General features: G+C 32.9%; 2 protein-coding genes across 3 annotated transcripts; both read right to left on the reverse strand.

Moving 5' to 3' along the window:
* Positions 1-785: 785 nt before the first annotated feature.
* On the reverse strand, positions 786-1,402 carry LOC116113685. Its single transcript, XM_031399844.1, has one exon. It carries the CDS (start codon positions 1,344-1,346, stop codon positions 957-959), a length of 390 nt encoding a protein of 129 aa, XP_031255704.1. The 5' UTR covers positions 1,347-1,402; the 3' UTR covers positions 786-956.
* Positions 1,403-2,730: 1,328 nt separating this feature from the next.
* Positions 2,731-10,872, reverse strand: LOC116113684 (diacylglycerol O-acyltransferase 1A). 2 transcript variants are annotated; one of them, XM_031399843.1, is made up of 16 exons: positions 10,410-10,872; positions 10,236-10,316; positions 10,074-10,147; positions 9,848-9,923; positions 9,593-9,660; positions 8,963-9,086; positions 8,455-8,553; positions 7,158-7,259; positions 6,893-7,029; positions 6,317-6,398; positions 6,175-6,195; positions 5,495-5,557; positions 5,187-5,234; positions 4,340-4,402; positions 4,060-4,113; positions 2,731-3,118 (listed from the first exon to the last, which is right to left on the reverse strand). In XM_031399843.1, the coding sequence occupies exons 1-16, from the start codon at positions 10,734-10,736 to the stop codon at positions 3,014-3,016; spliced, it is 1,524 nt and encodes a 507-aa protein (XP_031255703.1). In that variant the 5' UTR covers positions 10,737-10,872; the 3' UTR covers positions 2,731-3,013. The 2 variants fall into 2 exon arrangements, with proteins under 2 accessions (XP_031255703.1, XP_031255702.1); XM_031399842.1 differs by having other exon boundaries at positions 10,236-10,319.
* Between the last annotated feature and the right edge of the window lie 2,935 nt (positions 10,873-13,807).

A 13,807-nucleotide genomic window follows, 5' to 3' on the forward strand; every position in this document is an offset into this window, starting at 1 on the left:
TCATTACTGCTCATCCCAAACACACCCAACACTCATTTGTAATTTAATTTTCCATAATTTAGTTACCATTATGATATTAAATTAAACCAAATCTCCTGGAAAATTAACATATCCCCTGCTCCCTGGATTTCATATGCCCAGTCAGTTCCAAGTTACCTCAAACAGCTCTTAACAAATCCCAAATTTTGCTACCATAGCTGGTATGGGATTACCAAGTATGGAGAATTAGAACAACTCTAGAAGGAAACGCCATAAAATCAGAAAATTCATGTTACATAGACTTTGAAAGAAGTCATAAATTCATGTTACATAGACTTTGAAAGAAGTCATATTCCATCCTGATTCTCCATATTTTCCTCATCTCAAGTAACTGTAACTCTAAGGATCCCAATTGAACTACAAGATGCAGAAAAATGCAATCTCATATATGTAAAAGTAATTCCCTGAAACAGGAAGATCACCTATTTGCTTTGTTTCAATTACAGTGATCATCGCATTCCTTCCCCCACAGAAAGAGAAGCCCCATACATATGATCTCAATCAAGTGTTTGACTGGAAATCATTTCATAGTATAGAAAATAAGCTTGAAATAAGAAAACCACATCAAAGAAGCCACTGAGCATAAAGAAACCAACATACAATTCACGGCTTTGACAATGCTGAACTGAAACCAACATGCACTAGTTGTAAATCAAATTCGTAGGCAATATGTATTAAGCTCCTAGTCAAAGCTATTGAAATTAAATAATATGTTATGATATTCTAAAATATCAAAATCAGAAGTGGAATCAATAAAGCTCTGAATATAGAAAGCATGATAAGATCACTGTTATTGATCAACAGAAGCCATTCCCAATTCATAAAGACAAGCTAATACTCCTAAACATATTCAGAGATTATATAAAACAAAGCACAAATATAACAACATAAAACATAAAAAAATAAAAAGAAAGAAATCACCACCAACCATAGACGACTCTAGAACACCTGTCCTTAATCCACCTAAAACTCTTCTTGAAAGACCCTTTAACTTTGCCTTCAACTGCGTAAACCTTATAGCTAGCAACCCGCTTCTTCCTCTGCAATTCTGGATCATTAAAAGTCCAACTTCTTGAAGAAGACCCATTTGTTGATTTGCCTTTCTTGAACTTGGCATCATTGTTTTGGGGTTGTTGAATTTGTGGAGGCGGCGGCACTGAAGAAGCATAACTTGCACTATAACACCTGAGATCTTGCATTCCATTACCATTGAGGCTGGGTCCTCCTGTTGTTGTTTTTGAACCATAGTAATTGCCTATTTGCATCCTTCCATCACCGCATGATTTGGATCTGAAATCTTCCATCATGCTTTTAAAACAAAAACACCAATGTGGATTTTGAGCTCTGTGTTCTATACCAAAAAGCTAAGCTTTTTGGTCTAAAAAGTTCTACTTTTTCTCCTAAGAGCTCTGGTTCGTTCGGTGGAGTTTGTGTTTTGGTGCTTAGTGTTTGTGGAATTTTGCATTTGATTATCCATTTTTTTTTTATATAAAATAAAAATAAAGTGAGCTGTTTAATGTTTGTGTGAGATTCTGTGAAGCGCTGACTAAAATAATTTGCATGGAGCGTCGGTGGTGCGTACGAAAACATCAATCAATTTTATTAATAATCATCACTGAACGTATGATTAACATAAATTCTTAAGTTGGAATTCTTTAAATAGACAGATATTAATAAAAGTGATCATTAAAATTTAATTGATTTTTTATTTTAAGACTTCGAAAGATTAATTAAGGTGCGTACAAATTGGTTCGAACACCTCCAATAAAAAAAAAAAAAAAATCTTATTAATGTTTAGCTTTGAATTTTTTCCTAAATTAACAATCTTAATATTTTGATTATTGAATTGATTGAAAAAAAAAATTAAATAATATAAAAAAAACTCAAGTTACGTGTCCAAACTCCGAACACTTGTTCCCCTTCTACCTCTTTATGATTTCCAAGATTCAAAAGGATTCAATTTGTTTTATACGTTTTTTTATTCTTGCATCTTGCTTCTTGTTAATGCATTGAAGAGGGTGGGTTGATTATATTTTAAGTTTCAATGGTTTCCAAACAAGAGGAATTTGATATGATTTGAAAAATGTTGTATTCAATTGTAAAATGGAAGAAGAAAGTAATTTTCATTAAATAACGCCCTTAATTTTTATTAATAAACTTGGAGCTGATAGTCAGAGGGAAAGAGAAAAGCAAACTAAAATGATAGATAGCTTTGCATTGATTTGAAAGGAAAACAACATTAAATGATTTTGCATTTGCATCCAATGTATCATACTAAATTGGGGAGAATCAAATATTAAATGGAGAGAGACTTATCAATATGACCTGATTTAATGGCTGTCTGCCCTAAAACGCTCTGTAGACTTAACAATTTATGATCCCTAGTTGAGGAATGACAATGACCGATTTCCTTGACCATTACGAAATGTACACAACATTTCTTAATTCTTTTTATAAATTTAAATTAAAGAGACTCATACCCATACACTTCCTAACAAAAAATAAAATCTCCACGTGCTCCAAATTTCAAGCTCAAATACACCCCCGACTCACTAGCTAATGAAGTAGTCAAAATTATCATGTGGGACTAAATCTTTGACATCATTTCTCAGCATCATAAAGGAAGCAATTTTGACACAGCTGCACGCTTGTACAATGTACATTAATGGTGACCAGTAAAATCAAATGAATCATGTACAAAAACCAGAGCATGACTAGACCTCCACTATTTTGGCAACACAACACTGTCACCAAATTTTACTTTCAAAATTGTTTTGTAATTCACAAAGTTATTCCAGAAAGATTTACACAGGTCGCCTTGAAACGTCTCAGCAGGAAGCAGCCTGACTAAATCTTAAATCAGAACAGAGCTTGTTGCTGCACATTGAATGCATTTAGCCTGCATAGCTGCAGAACGACACACATCTATCACCATTTTCGGTTGGACCAATCTCATCCCAAAGTCGTTGGAAGTTTATTCAGTTTTCCCTTCACGATTCATCAAGTCATGGTAATATAGAAGCACACACATGGGTTGACCAAATATGCAGAAAATGAACCAGAAGATCATATTTCCAACCTGGCATTTGAAAAGAAATCAAAATATCTCCATTAAATTAAACAAGTGTCTGGCAGTGGTAGATGCATAGTGTGTTACATGGTATGTATCTTTTTTCTATTTATATCTTATTTACTTGACCCTTCTCACAAACAATCCACCATGCGTGCTTAATTGAATGATTCATTTGAAGAAACATAAACCTTTTAACACATCTCGCAACCAACCCACCATGCGTGCCTAATTGAATGATTCATTTTAGGTGACCTAAACCTTTAACACATCTCGCAACCAACCCACCATGCGTGCCTAATTGAATGATTCATTTTAAGTGACCTAAACCTTTAATAGCAGAAAGCATGTATACGTTTTTTGGAAACAAAGAATGGTTTCTGATGTTCATTATGATTGAATGTAACAGTCCAATCATCTCTTTTGAAGTAAGAGATTGGATGAAAATGCAAAAGGACAAGAAAGAAGTGATATACACGTTATGATATTTAATAGTTTGGCTTCATAGACACCGTAAAGAGAAGAAAATAAAGATAAAAAAAACAGTACATTATTTTTCAAATAATTGTTGCAATGTTTAGTTTCTCCAAATCTGATGATGAGTAGGTGGAATCTCAGTAGGCCTGGCACATCTAGTCATTCCACCACTTCTATTTTCTAACTCACCAAACAGAATAAACACGAGGAAAGAAAGGATTTATATAATTTTTCGTTTAAATTTCGCACTGAACCTGACAAAATAATGAAAAAGTAGCTAACAAGAACCTTGTCTTATGTTCCACTAAGCCCTATAGCCATAAGGTCACAATAAAGTGAGATAAATGCCAAAGTCTCTCCACACTTTAACTAAATAACTCTCCATGAAACAAATGCTGACTGGAAACTGAAGGCGGGGAAATTATAACACCTAAAGGAAGCTTGAAAGAATAGCGTTAAAAATCAAAACATACCATAGAGTTCCTGAACCTCCTTTGCAAAAAAGTAGTGATCAACACCAAAGGAACCTGATTCAAATGGCCAAAATGATGATAAATTTAATCATTAATCTAAAAATCAACATCAATTCAACTCAGCTCTTTACTAGTAAATGTTATTATTTCCTTGTTTCTAAAAGAAACTTTCTGCAGAGGGGAGAGATGACAATGGAGGAGTCCAATTTAACTACAGCACAAAGTAATTTTTAAACAAAGATATGCCATCCTAGTAATAAATTAGTTTAAACATTCTTACCTGAAACATAATGCCAATAAAAGCCCACAACTTGAACATGTGGCAAGGAACAGCAATGCACAACTGTTGATAAAGATAGTATCACATGACAACATAAGCAAAAATTGAAGTAGCGGTATAATACAGTATATGAGGCAAATAGAATCAAAACATGGTGTACTTCGACTCATAACAAGATGTGCAGATAGCTACAGAAACAGCACTAGTCTGTCACTACTACAATTAATTAAATTTAATTAACTTGCTTGATTGATTCAGAAAATCTGTTCTCTAATGGTATCTATCAATTTCAGAGTTAGAAGAAAATAAGGAATTGGTCAATTTCATTTTCCTCGATCACAAAATCACAATCCATCAGTAAATCAATTTCTTCTGATCAAATATCAATGAATACAAATTCTATATTAGTCAAACTTCACTTATGCTAGTAAATTGTTTTATAAGTTCATTGAAGAATTTTTATTTGCTAAACAAATTTCCATCTATTTATTCTTTTTATTTATTTTGTTGCTTCTGGGACTTTGAAATGACAGACGATAAAAACTCATCAACGATTTTGATCCTAAAAGAGAAAAAAACAGATGGGTAAAGGGAAAATACAGATTGCCTTCACAACATTGCATCAGCAATCCTGGGGGTGATGGCTGATGTTATAGTCTTTATAAAGTTTGTGTACAGTTGCATAATGTTATTCCCAAATATGCTCATGACATAGACAATAATAATGTCAGGAAAATAAGTAAATATAATTTTTCATCTGTTCTACAGGTATGAGAGAACTGATCACGGAATATTATACATTTAAGAAACAAAAAATGATATAAAACACAGAAAGAAAGCAACCTACCTCATGGAATACAGCCGAAACTAAGAAGGCGATGACAATGGCAACACTCTGATTAAGGAAAACAAAAACAAATGAACCAAATTTTTTTAGTAACTACCACAAAGTCTCAATTATTCAATTTGATCCTATTAATAAATAAAATCATTAGTGTAAATAAATATAGTTCATCTGTAATCCTGAAGGTTTCGAAATTTACGGTATAACTCTTCCAGTTCTTTGTTCCGTGTAGCATGGAGTTATTCTCACAGTTATAAACTAAAAAAAAAAGAAAGTAGCCACACTGACAAAGGCACAGAAGGTCAAAATACCTTAGGAATACCATGTCGTAAGCATGGAAAATAGATATGCCGAACCATCCATTTATGAACAGGCTGTTATCAACAATTCCATCAAAGAAAGCAATTAGCAGTTAAGGACATAAAAGTTAAAAATTTGAAATCAGATAAGCTTAAAATGAACAAATAAAAACATAGGAAAAAAACTATAAGAACTCTACCATCTAATGATTTGAATATAGTACTGGCAATTGGAAAGTTTGTAATTTTCTCATGCTTTTATTAACAAATTCCCACCAAAACAGACAATGATGTTCCCCAATGGGATTGAAATGAACTCGACACAAGGAAACAAAAGCATAACTCACTAGACAGCATGGGCAAAAATGTTTGACCAAGATGTAAAAAAATAAACTAAAGCAAAGAGCAAACAGGTGATGCATCTCAAGAAGTGAAAGGAAAAAATTTTCATTACGATATGGCAGTTCAAATTTCATTTTACGTGGACTGATATATATTCAAAATGGTAAAAACAGTAATATATAGTCTCTAAGCATAATAGGAAAAGAAGTAATGTATCCAAATATTTTCTTATTTCATCCCACCCACAACATTTGTAACCATTGAAAGAAAATTAACAACGCATCAAAATGCAATAAACTACATCATATTTCGGGATTAAAAGAACTGCAAGTTTGAGTAAAGAATCATACCATATTCCACATTCTCCAGTACTGATGACAGCCGCAAACCAACAAAGTGCATACAAAACAAAAAAAGTTCCTCAGTTCAATTCAGCAGAGATTTATCAAAATAAATATGCAAGGAAATCATTTTGGAGGATATAGGACCTACCTCCTCAACAGTTTTTGCATTCCACCAATCTTTATAGAACTCACGATCACCAAAGCGAATCAGTTCAGCAAGTATATTTAGCCTATATCAAGAGAAACATTTATAAGAGATATCAGCCTCTGAGAAAATTAACATTTTATTATGTGGAAAATATTAAGATTTGCTATAACTGATGAGTGCTGCAGTTAATGTGTAGCCAACGCATGTGTGTGTGAGTGTATACAATACTGCATTCTAAGCAGCACTCAACAAAGTAACTATAAGTTAGGATGAACCAAATGTATCTGGGAAATTTGAATGATTACATTAATCATAAAAAAGGGTTGAATTTGAATGTGTATTGTTTATAAAATCGGAAAAATGAACACAACTGAATTACACCTACACATATTGATAAGGTCAAATTGACAGTCAAAATGATAATTTATCAAATAAGTGGGGACTCTAGCCACAGAATTATTCATTATACTTGAAACATTAGAAAAAAATATATTTAAAACTTGGCAAGTGCTCAAAGTTATCTAGAAAGAGAAAGAAGAGATACAAAGCTCCACTATTCAAGGAAAGAAGACACACCAGAGGTGAAAAAAGCAGTAGAACATGCAGAGCCACACATATAGATTTGGAACTGAAAGCTTCAAAACTCTCTCAATGGCATATAAAAAATTCCCTTTCAAAGGGTGTTGAGAATTCTGCACAATGGGATTGATATACTGCAAAATTATTACCAATGAAACCATGTCAGAATCCTTGTGCCTCCAAACACATCTCCCCCCCCCCCAAAAAAAAAAAAAGGAAAAGGTAAGACTGGCTCTTAATCACCAATCAGTTTCCTACTTACCTGCTCTATTATGAATCCCATAACTCCTGTAAATATTATTAACTTGACAAATTGACGAACCACCCAGCCCTTCCGTATGTATGCCGTACGTGGATAACTTGGCTACAATGACAAACAAACAGTGAAAATAAGAGATTGCTACAACCAGACCATGATATGATAAAGCCAAACATTAAACAAACAGAAAAATCATGCTACTTGATCCAAACTATTAAATTAATTTGTAAATAAATTTCCAGAAAAAATCCAAAAGTTTAAAAGTAAAAAGCATGTTATAAAGCTAGTATCACAAAAAAATGAGTCCCTATAATGACTTTCAGGTAATGATCACGAGCATATAAACTGTCTAGAACAAATATAACACAACAAATTAGAAAGCAGTCTTCCAAAATAGAAGTACAGCAGGTATTTAATATCTTTAAAATAATACATAAGTGAAAAATGCAGTAATATTTCTCAGACAGTTATTTCATCAAAAAGCATCAAGGCCAGCACAAAATTACATACGAGAAAAATGAGGAGCTGTAGTACATTTGGGCATTTTTTCTGAGCATTGAATCTAAACTGTATGCCCTATTGTCTTCTGCATGACTTTTAAAAATTGATGAGCAAATTATCAGTAAGACATGACGACTAATGCATTCCTTCAAATATAAAAGACATGGACAATGTTAAAAAAAAAAAAAAAGTTTCATTGGAAGCCCTAATAAATTGAGTCTAATGTGCTCTAAAAGAAAGCCTGAAAGCATCTGAAGTAGATAGCTGCACCAACCAGTCATAATCCATACCTAGCAAATCACAATAAACTCAGAGGTACAACAACGTGATAAAAATATTACGATAATAGGTATAACATTTCACTAGTTTTGGATTCCTTTTAAAAAAAATAAAAAAAATAAAAAAAAACCCAGAAAATAAACATTTTGTTAGTAAAAAGTTTATCACAACCAGACAGTGACATACACAAACCAGCTCAGAACACATTTCTAAATCTATATAACACGGTCTGAAAGTAATTTATGCCTACAGTTATAAATAATGGTAGTCACACAATTTCTCAACCCTAAGTGACAACTAACCTGTAAAAATACCAGACCTAACTATATACATAACTTCTGAGAAAGTTGTCTTCTACTTATCATGTGTAATTCTGTAAGCTAAAAAGTCAAAAGGATAATAATTACCACGAAAGGGATATTACCAAAAAGAATCAAGCTTGAGCAGACATGATTAGAATTTTAAACATGTAAACAGATAAAAGTTCCTCAGTTTATTTGTGCAAGAAATTTGTCTTTACCTGGTAACATAAAGTGGGGGCAACCATGAAGTAAGCCAAACTCTTGAAGCTAACATCATATGAACAGTCCACATTTGGAGAACCAGACAGGGCATCCCCCTAAAACAACAAGCAGACCTTATTGAATAAATAAAGAACAAGAATTTACCCACCATCCATCCAAGGGATTATTGTAGAAGTTGAAACATCTATCCAATTAAAGGAGTGAGAGGAAACAGAGATCAATTTTTTTTTTTGATGATGAAAGAAATTCTAAGATATTACTAAAGAGAAAAATAGTTTATCACAATGCATCAATTTACACACATTTTATCAATTCTCAATTCGTTACAAACAAATATTAAGCACATCAATTTCTTTACAGACACTGAATTTCAGCCAAGAAACCCAGCAGAAATTGTTGAAATTATTTCCATTCGTTTAATCTTCCCATTTCTTGTTCAGGAATATAAAATTTTTAAATTTGCAGTTGTTATCAGTAAACTTTTTTAATGAAAGGTCACCCTACCTTATCAACTGACTTGTTGAGTGATCTCATGTCATAGTTAGTATGAGCATAAGATACAAGCTTTAACCACACAATGCAAGCAAAGAGCATCAAAGTGACACCAGAGACAAAAGCAGAATCACACCTGCACAATTCAGAGCCAGTGAAATAATCAAGAATTTTCCACTGTCATCCCTTTTAATCAATAGAAGCCAGGAAAAATGCCTTGGAAGAAATTAATTTTTGGATCACTTTATACAACATAAACCATTTATCTAAACCTTTCATATTTCTAACTTTCAAAAAACGTTGTCTTCTATTATATAACTATACAATAATCAGGGTCCATCTCGAACTTACATATTTCCAATTTCCAAAAGACTTCCTTTTATTTATAACTATACAATAATCAGGACCAATCACCGGGTTATAAGTTATGGTTGATCAAAAAGCTTGAAAATCCTGACTCTCCTGAAGCCTCCAACTCTTGTAAAAGATTCTTTCATTGTCAATGTTATATTTATCAGTTAATGTGAAATAACTAATTCTTCCAATTACTTTATGCAGGAAACCGTATACTTACTAAATAGTATAAACAGGATTTTGAGGTATATCAAAATAAAAAAGTTACAAGAAGATAATAGAACTCACCCAAGGATCACAAAAACTGGATACAAAACTGCAACTGTGCTAATGATTACATGAAGAGAAACAACAACCTGTAACATTGAAATTTTAACTTATCACCAAATTTAACAACTAAGTGTATCTCCTTAGTCTCTTGGAATATTCAACATGCTATCTCTATAATAAACAAAAAGTACACAAAACTGAAGCCCAGCTAACCAAATGGTATATTCAAAATTAATTGAAAATTAAATGGGCAACAGTTGCTCAATCACTTACAGGTTCAGATATACACTTTTGCTGTGCTAACTTCTCAACTATAAACGCAGCAAACGGGAAAACTGGGAGAGTAAGACTGCAAAAAAAACCAAATTTCACAAGGCATCCTCAGTTCATGTTAAACCAAAAAGAACTATAAAATTAACAAAGAAAACAAAATATTACCTAAAAACAAATGATTCATTAGCAAAGAGAATGGAGGAAACAAATAATTAAGAAACATTACCAACACATAAATAGGGGCCAATCGCTCAACGATTTTGAACTAAACCAAAAGCCAGTCTTAATCAACCAGCCATACTGCAACAATAGCAAAAACAATAATAAGCCAACGAAAATCAAACAACTCAAAATATAACTGCTTTAGTTAAAATTATAAAGCACAAACCTTCATTATATTTTCGATGATAAGTCGGCTGTTAACAGCAACAAGCACTACTATACATAGGTTGAATAGACCGGCATGACTCTGCTATAGTATGATAAACTAATAAATCAATACATACGTTAAATAACCACAAATAATAAACAAAACAGAAAAATCAAAACTTCGAAAAAGTACCTGCTTGAAAATTGCATCGGAGCTAAGAGGACTCTCCTTAATTTTGCGATGCGCGGGAACAGAGGGCCGATAAGCGAATCGTGTATCTTGTCCTCCATGATTCTCGGCGTTTCTCGTCGCGAAATTCGCCGACTCCGTCGGGCCTTCAACGGCCGCGGCGTCAACATTGGTGGAATTATCCAGTTCGGTGGCGTTTGAATCGGAGGTAGCTAGAACTGCGGTGGCGCCGGGCCTCTTCCGCAAGGAAAAGTTATGATCGGAGTCGGTGGTTGTGGTGGTGGTGGAGACGGCTCCGCCTGTACTTTCAAGTGAGTCTGAAATCACCATTGAAAAATAGTAAACGCTAATTGTAAAGAATATAGAATTGTTCCGTTGCTTTTGTTGAGTTGAAGAAGATTCGGTGGCAGAAAGGAGAGGTTTCTAGATTGAAAATTGCTAAGCGAACCACAGTATTAAGTTTAACGAATTACCATGTTAACACATGTTCCCCAGTGTTTAGCGGTATTTATAGAGAGAGCTCATGCAGCAGAAGACTGCATTATAAAACGCGGAACGGAACTTTCCGTTTAAACAAATAAAAAGAAAATTGAATTTCTAATAATTAATAATGGTAAATTAAAATAGAAATATAAACGCACATTTAAATTGGAAAGCAAGTTTTGTGTGAACTGTGAAGACAAATATATGTGAAGAAGCAATAGATGATTGATAAAGCATTAATGAAACGACAGCAATAAATATGATTGTACTAATTCAATGTTTTTAATATGGATAATAGTCCATAGTACAATTATATTCATGGGCATGCTAGGACCCTCTTTTTTTGTTTCAAATCTCCGTTTTTCACGCCATATTCTTTTAATTACTACCCAAAAGAAATTGTTTTATTCATATTAATAATACATAACATAACGTATAAATAAATGCAAATGATTTATTTAAATGAAAAGAAAATAAAAATGGGAAGCTTCCTTTGAGAATATTCTTTCTACTATTTTATTTAGGGTAAACTTAATTTTGAAGTAAGTTGTGGACTATTCAAAGGCCGAACGGCCTACGCATATCCAAGGTTTGTTAAAACGACAAGTTGGTACTCAAAAAGTTTTGAAATTATAAACAGGTATCTTCCGTCATGTGTTGTTAGTGATTTCTGTTTATTCTTAGTGAAAAGACTACAATACCCTTAAAAGTTTGATATTTTAGTTTTTTATAAATTTAAAAATTTCTAAAAAACCCCCTAGGTTTGCTAATTTAACTAAACACTCCAATATATAAAAAGTTTGTTAAATAACAAAAACACCCCCACACCCGCAGTGCCAGATTCCGGTTACTACCGTCAGAATCTAGCCGAAAAATTGCGTTACGACACAGACCCGTCGGATCTGTGTCCGCTATGGATCTGGCTGAAAAAGGCCAGATCTGGCTGTCGAGGCAACAGATGGAGTTTTGCGGCCTCGACGGCCAAATCTATCCTTTTCCGACCGGATCAGCCAAGGATCTGGCCAGAAAAGGCCAGATCGACGCGTTAAGACACATATTCGACGGGGTCTGTGTCGTAACGCAATTTTCGACCAGATTCCGACAGTGGTGGCCGAAATCTGGCACTGCAGGTGTGGGGGTATTTTTGTTATTTAACAGATTTTTATATATGGGGGTGTTTAGTTAAATTAGCAAACATAGGGGGTTTTCTATAAGTTTATAAAAAACGAAAATATCAAACTTTAAGGGCATTTTAGTCTTTTCACTATGAACAAACAGAAATCACTAACAGCACATGACAGAAGGTACCTGTTTGTCGTTTCAAAACCTTTTGGGTACTAACTTATTGTTTTAGCAAACTTTGGGTATGCGCAAGTCATTTGGCCCTATTCAAAGGATCGAAATTGCTTTCGTAATTCTGCATATAAGCTTTGTCTAGTTCTAGTAACATCCGACTCTAGAGAAACCCTCACGCCTCCCCCGTTATCTATCCTTAAATTGAATATTGTATAAGCTTTTAAGATACAAATATTTTTATATTTTGTCATATAATCTCTATTTTAAGAGTTCTCTCAACTAGTTTTGGTCCAAGAAATTAGAGTCCTCTCTTTCTTCTTCTAATTTTCATTTCTATATGACAACACACGTTGGGTTAAAGGGGAATTATTTTGATGTTTTAAAATTAACCAAAGCACCCCTTAATAACACTTTTCTAAATATAGAAAGTCAAATTAAATATTTATTATAAACAGTGGATATGGGTGGTAAATCTTAAAACCATAGTTTAAGAGGTTGCCAAATCCAAATCCAAATCCAAGACAGAGAGTGATATATAGGCTGTAACCCTATCTTAATATTTGGTAGGTCAAATAAATGTCGGACAATATGATATTTCATTTAATAACAATAATATTGTACAATCATATTGTACAGTCTGATATTTCATATGATATCAAATTAATGTGATTTAGACTCTAAAGCAATCTTCTGAAACTCGCACCCGCCGATCCGATCTGAGTTTCGTCAATTACTTCGGTGCCGTGCACTAAGAATTGAAAGTTGAAATCCGATATTTTTATTTAAACCATTTTTTACCGCTTTTAGACTGGCGAAAAGATAAAAATCCGGTCCAACAAATGTGACTGTTTTAAAAGGTCAAATCCCTGGCTTTTTTGCTTCAGCCATCGTTTCTTCAATATTCATTTGTTTCTTTGTCTTTCTCCGGCTTCCAATCCACCTTCATTCATCTTCAGCTCGATTCGTGCTTAGAAAGTGAAAGAAAAGAAGAAAACGAAGGAGAAGATCTGAAGAAGCAGAAGAAGAAAGAGAAGAGGACGGAGAGAGTGAGAGAAAATAAAAAAAAAAGATGAAGAAGAAGATCTTAAGATGCAGAAGAAGAAAGAGAAGAGGAGGTGGGAAATGAGAAGACAATATGAAAGAAGTAAAGAAGAAAGGAAGAGGACAGCGAGAAAGAGAGAAAACAAAAAAAACACAAAAGAGAAGATGAGGTGACGGGTGACAAGAAGAAAAAGAAGAAATTAAACTGGGGTGGATTAATTTTACGAAAAATTAATGTTTTGAAAGGAATAAAGTACAATTATATTTTGAGAATATTTTTAAGTTTTTAGAGCATCAGCCATCTTGGTTATCTTTTATGTAGAAGAAGAGTATTTTTATTAATTTTTAAATATAAAATATAATTTTTATTTAAATTTAATATTTTTATTATTTTTTATATAAATGAAAAGTATTTTTATTAATTTTTAAATATAAAATATAATTTTTATTCAAATTTAATACTTTTTAAATTTAATAAAGATGTTTTTTATTTTTAAGAAAGAGATTTAATGAGAGAAAAAATTAATAAATAAAATATATAAGAATTTGTAATTTATTAATTAAAATTAGGATAGAGAATA

This window comes from Pistacia vera, unplaced genomic scaffold (genome assembly GCF_008641045.1).
Source record: "Pistacia vera cultivar Batoury unplaced genomic scaffold, PisVer_v2 Contig688, whole genome shotgun sequence".
NCBI classification, from domain to species: Eukaryota; Viridiplantae; Streptophyta; class Magnoliopsida; order Sapindales; family Anacardiaceae; genus Pistacia; species Pistacia vera.

Excerpts from the sequence above, each read along its gene's own strand:
- LOC116113684 (XM_031399842.1), bottom strand. The coding sequence starts at position 10,736 with ATGGTGATTTCAGACTCACTTGAAAGTACAGGCGGAGCCGTCTCCACC. Across the intron at positions 4,403-5,186 it reads TTTCGGCTGTATTCCATGAG|TTGTGCATTGCTGTTCCTTG; the intron begins GTAGGTTGCTTT and ends CTTTATCAACAG. Across the intron at positions 3,119-4,059 it reads GGAGGTTCAGGAACTCTATG|GTTGGAAATATGATCTTCTG; the intron begins GTATGTTTTGAT and ends TTCAAATGCCAG.
- LOC116113685 (XM_031399844.1), bottom strand. The coding sequence starts at position 1,346 with ATGATGGAAGATTTCAGATCCAAATCATGCGGTGATGGAAGGATGCAA.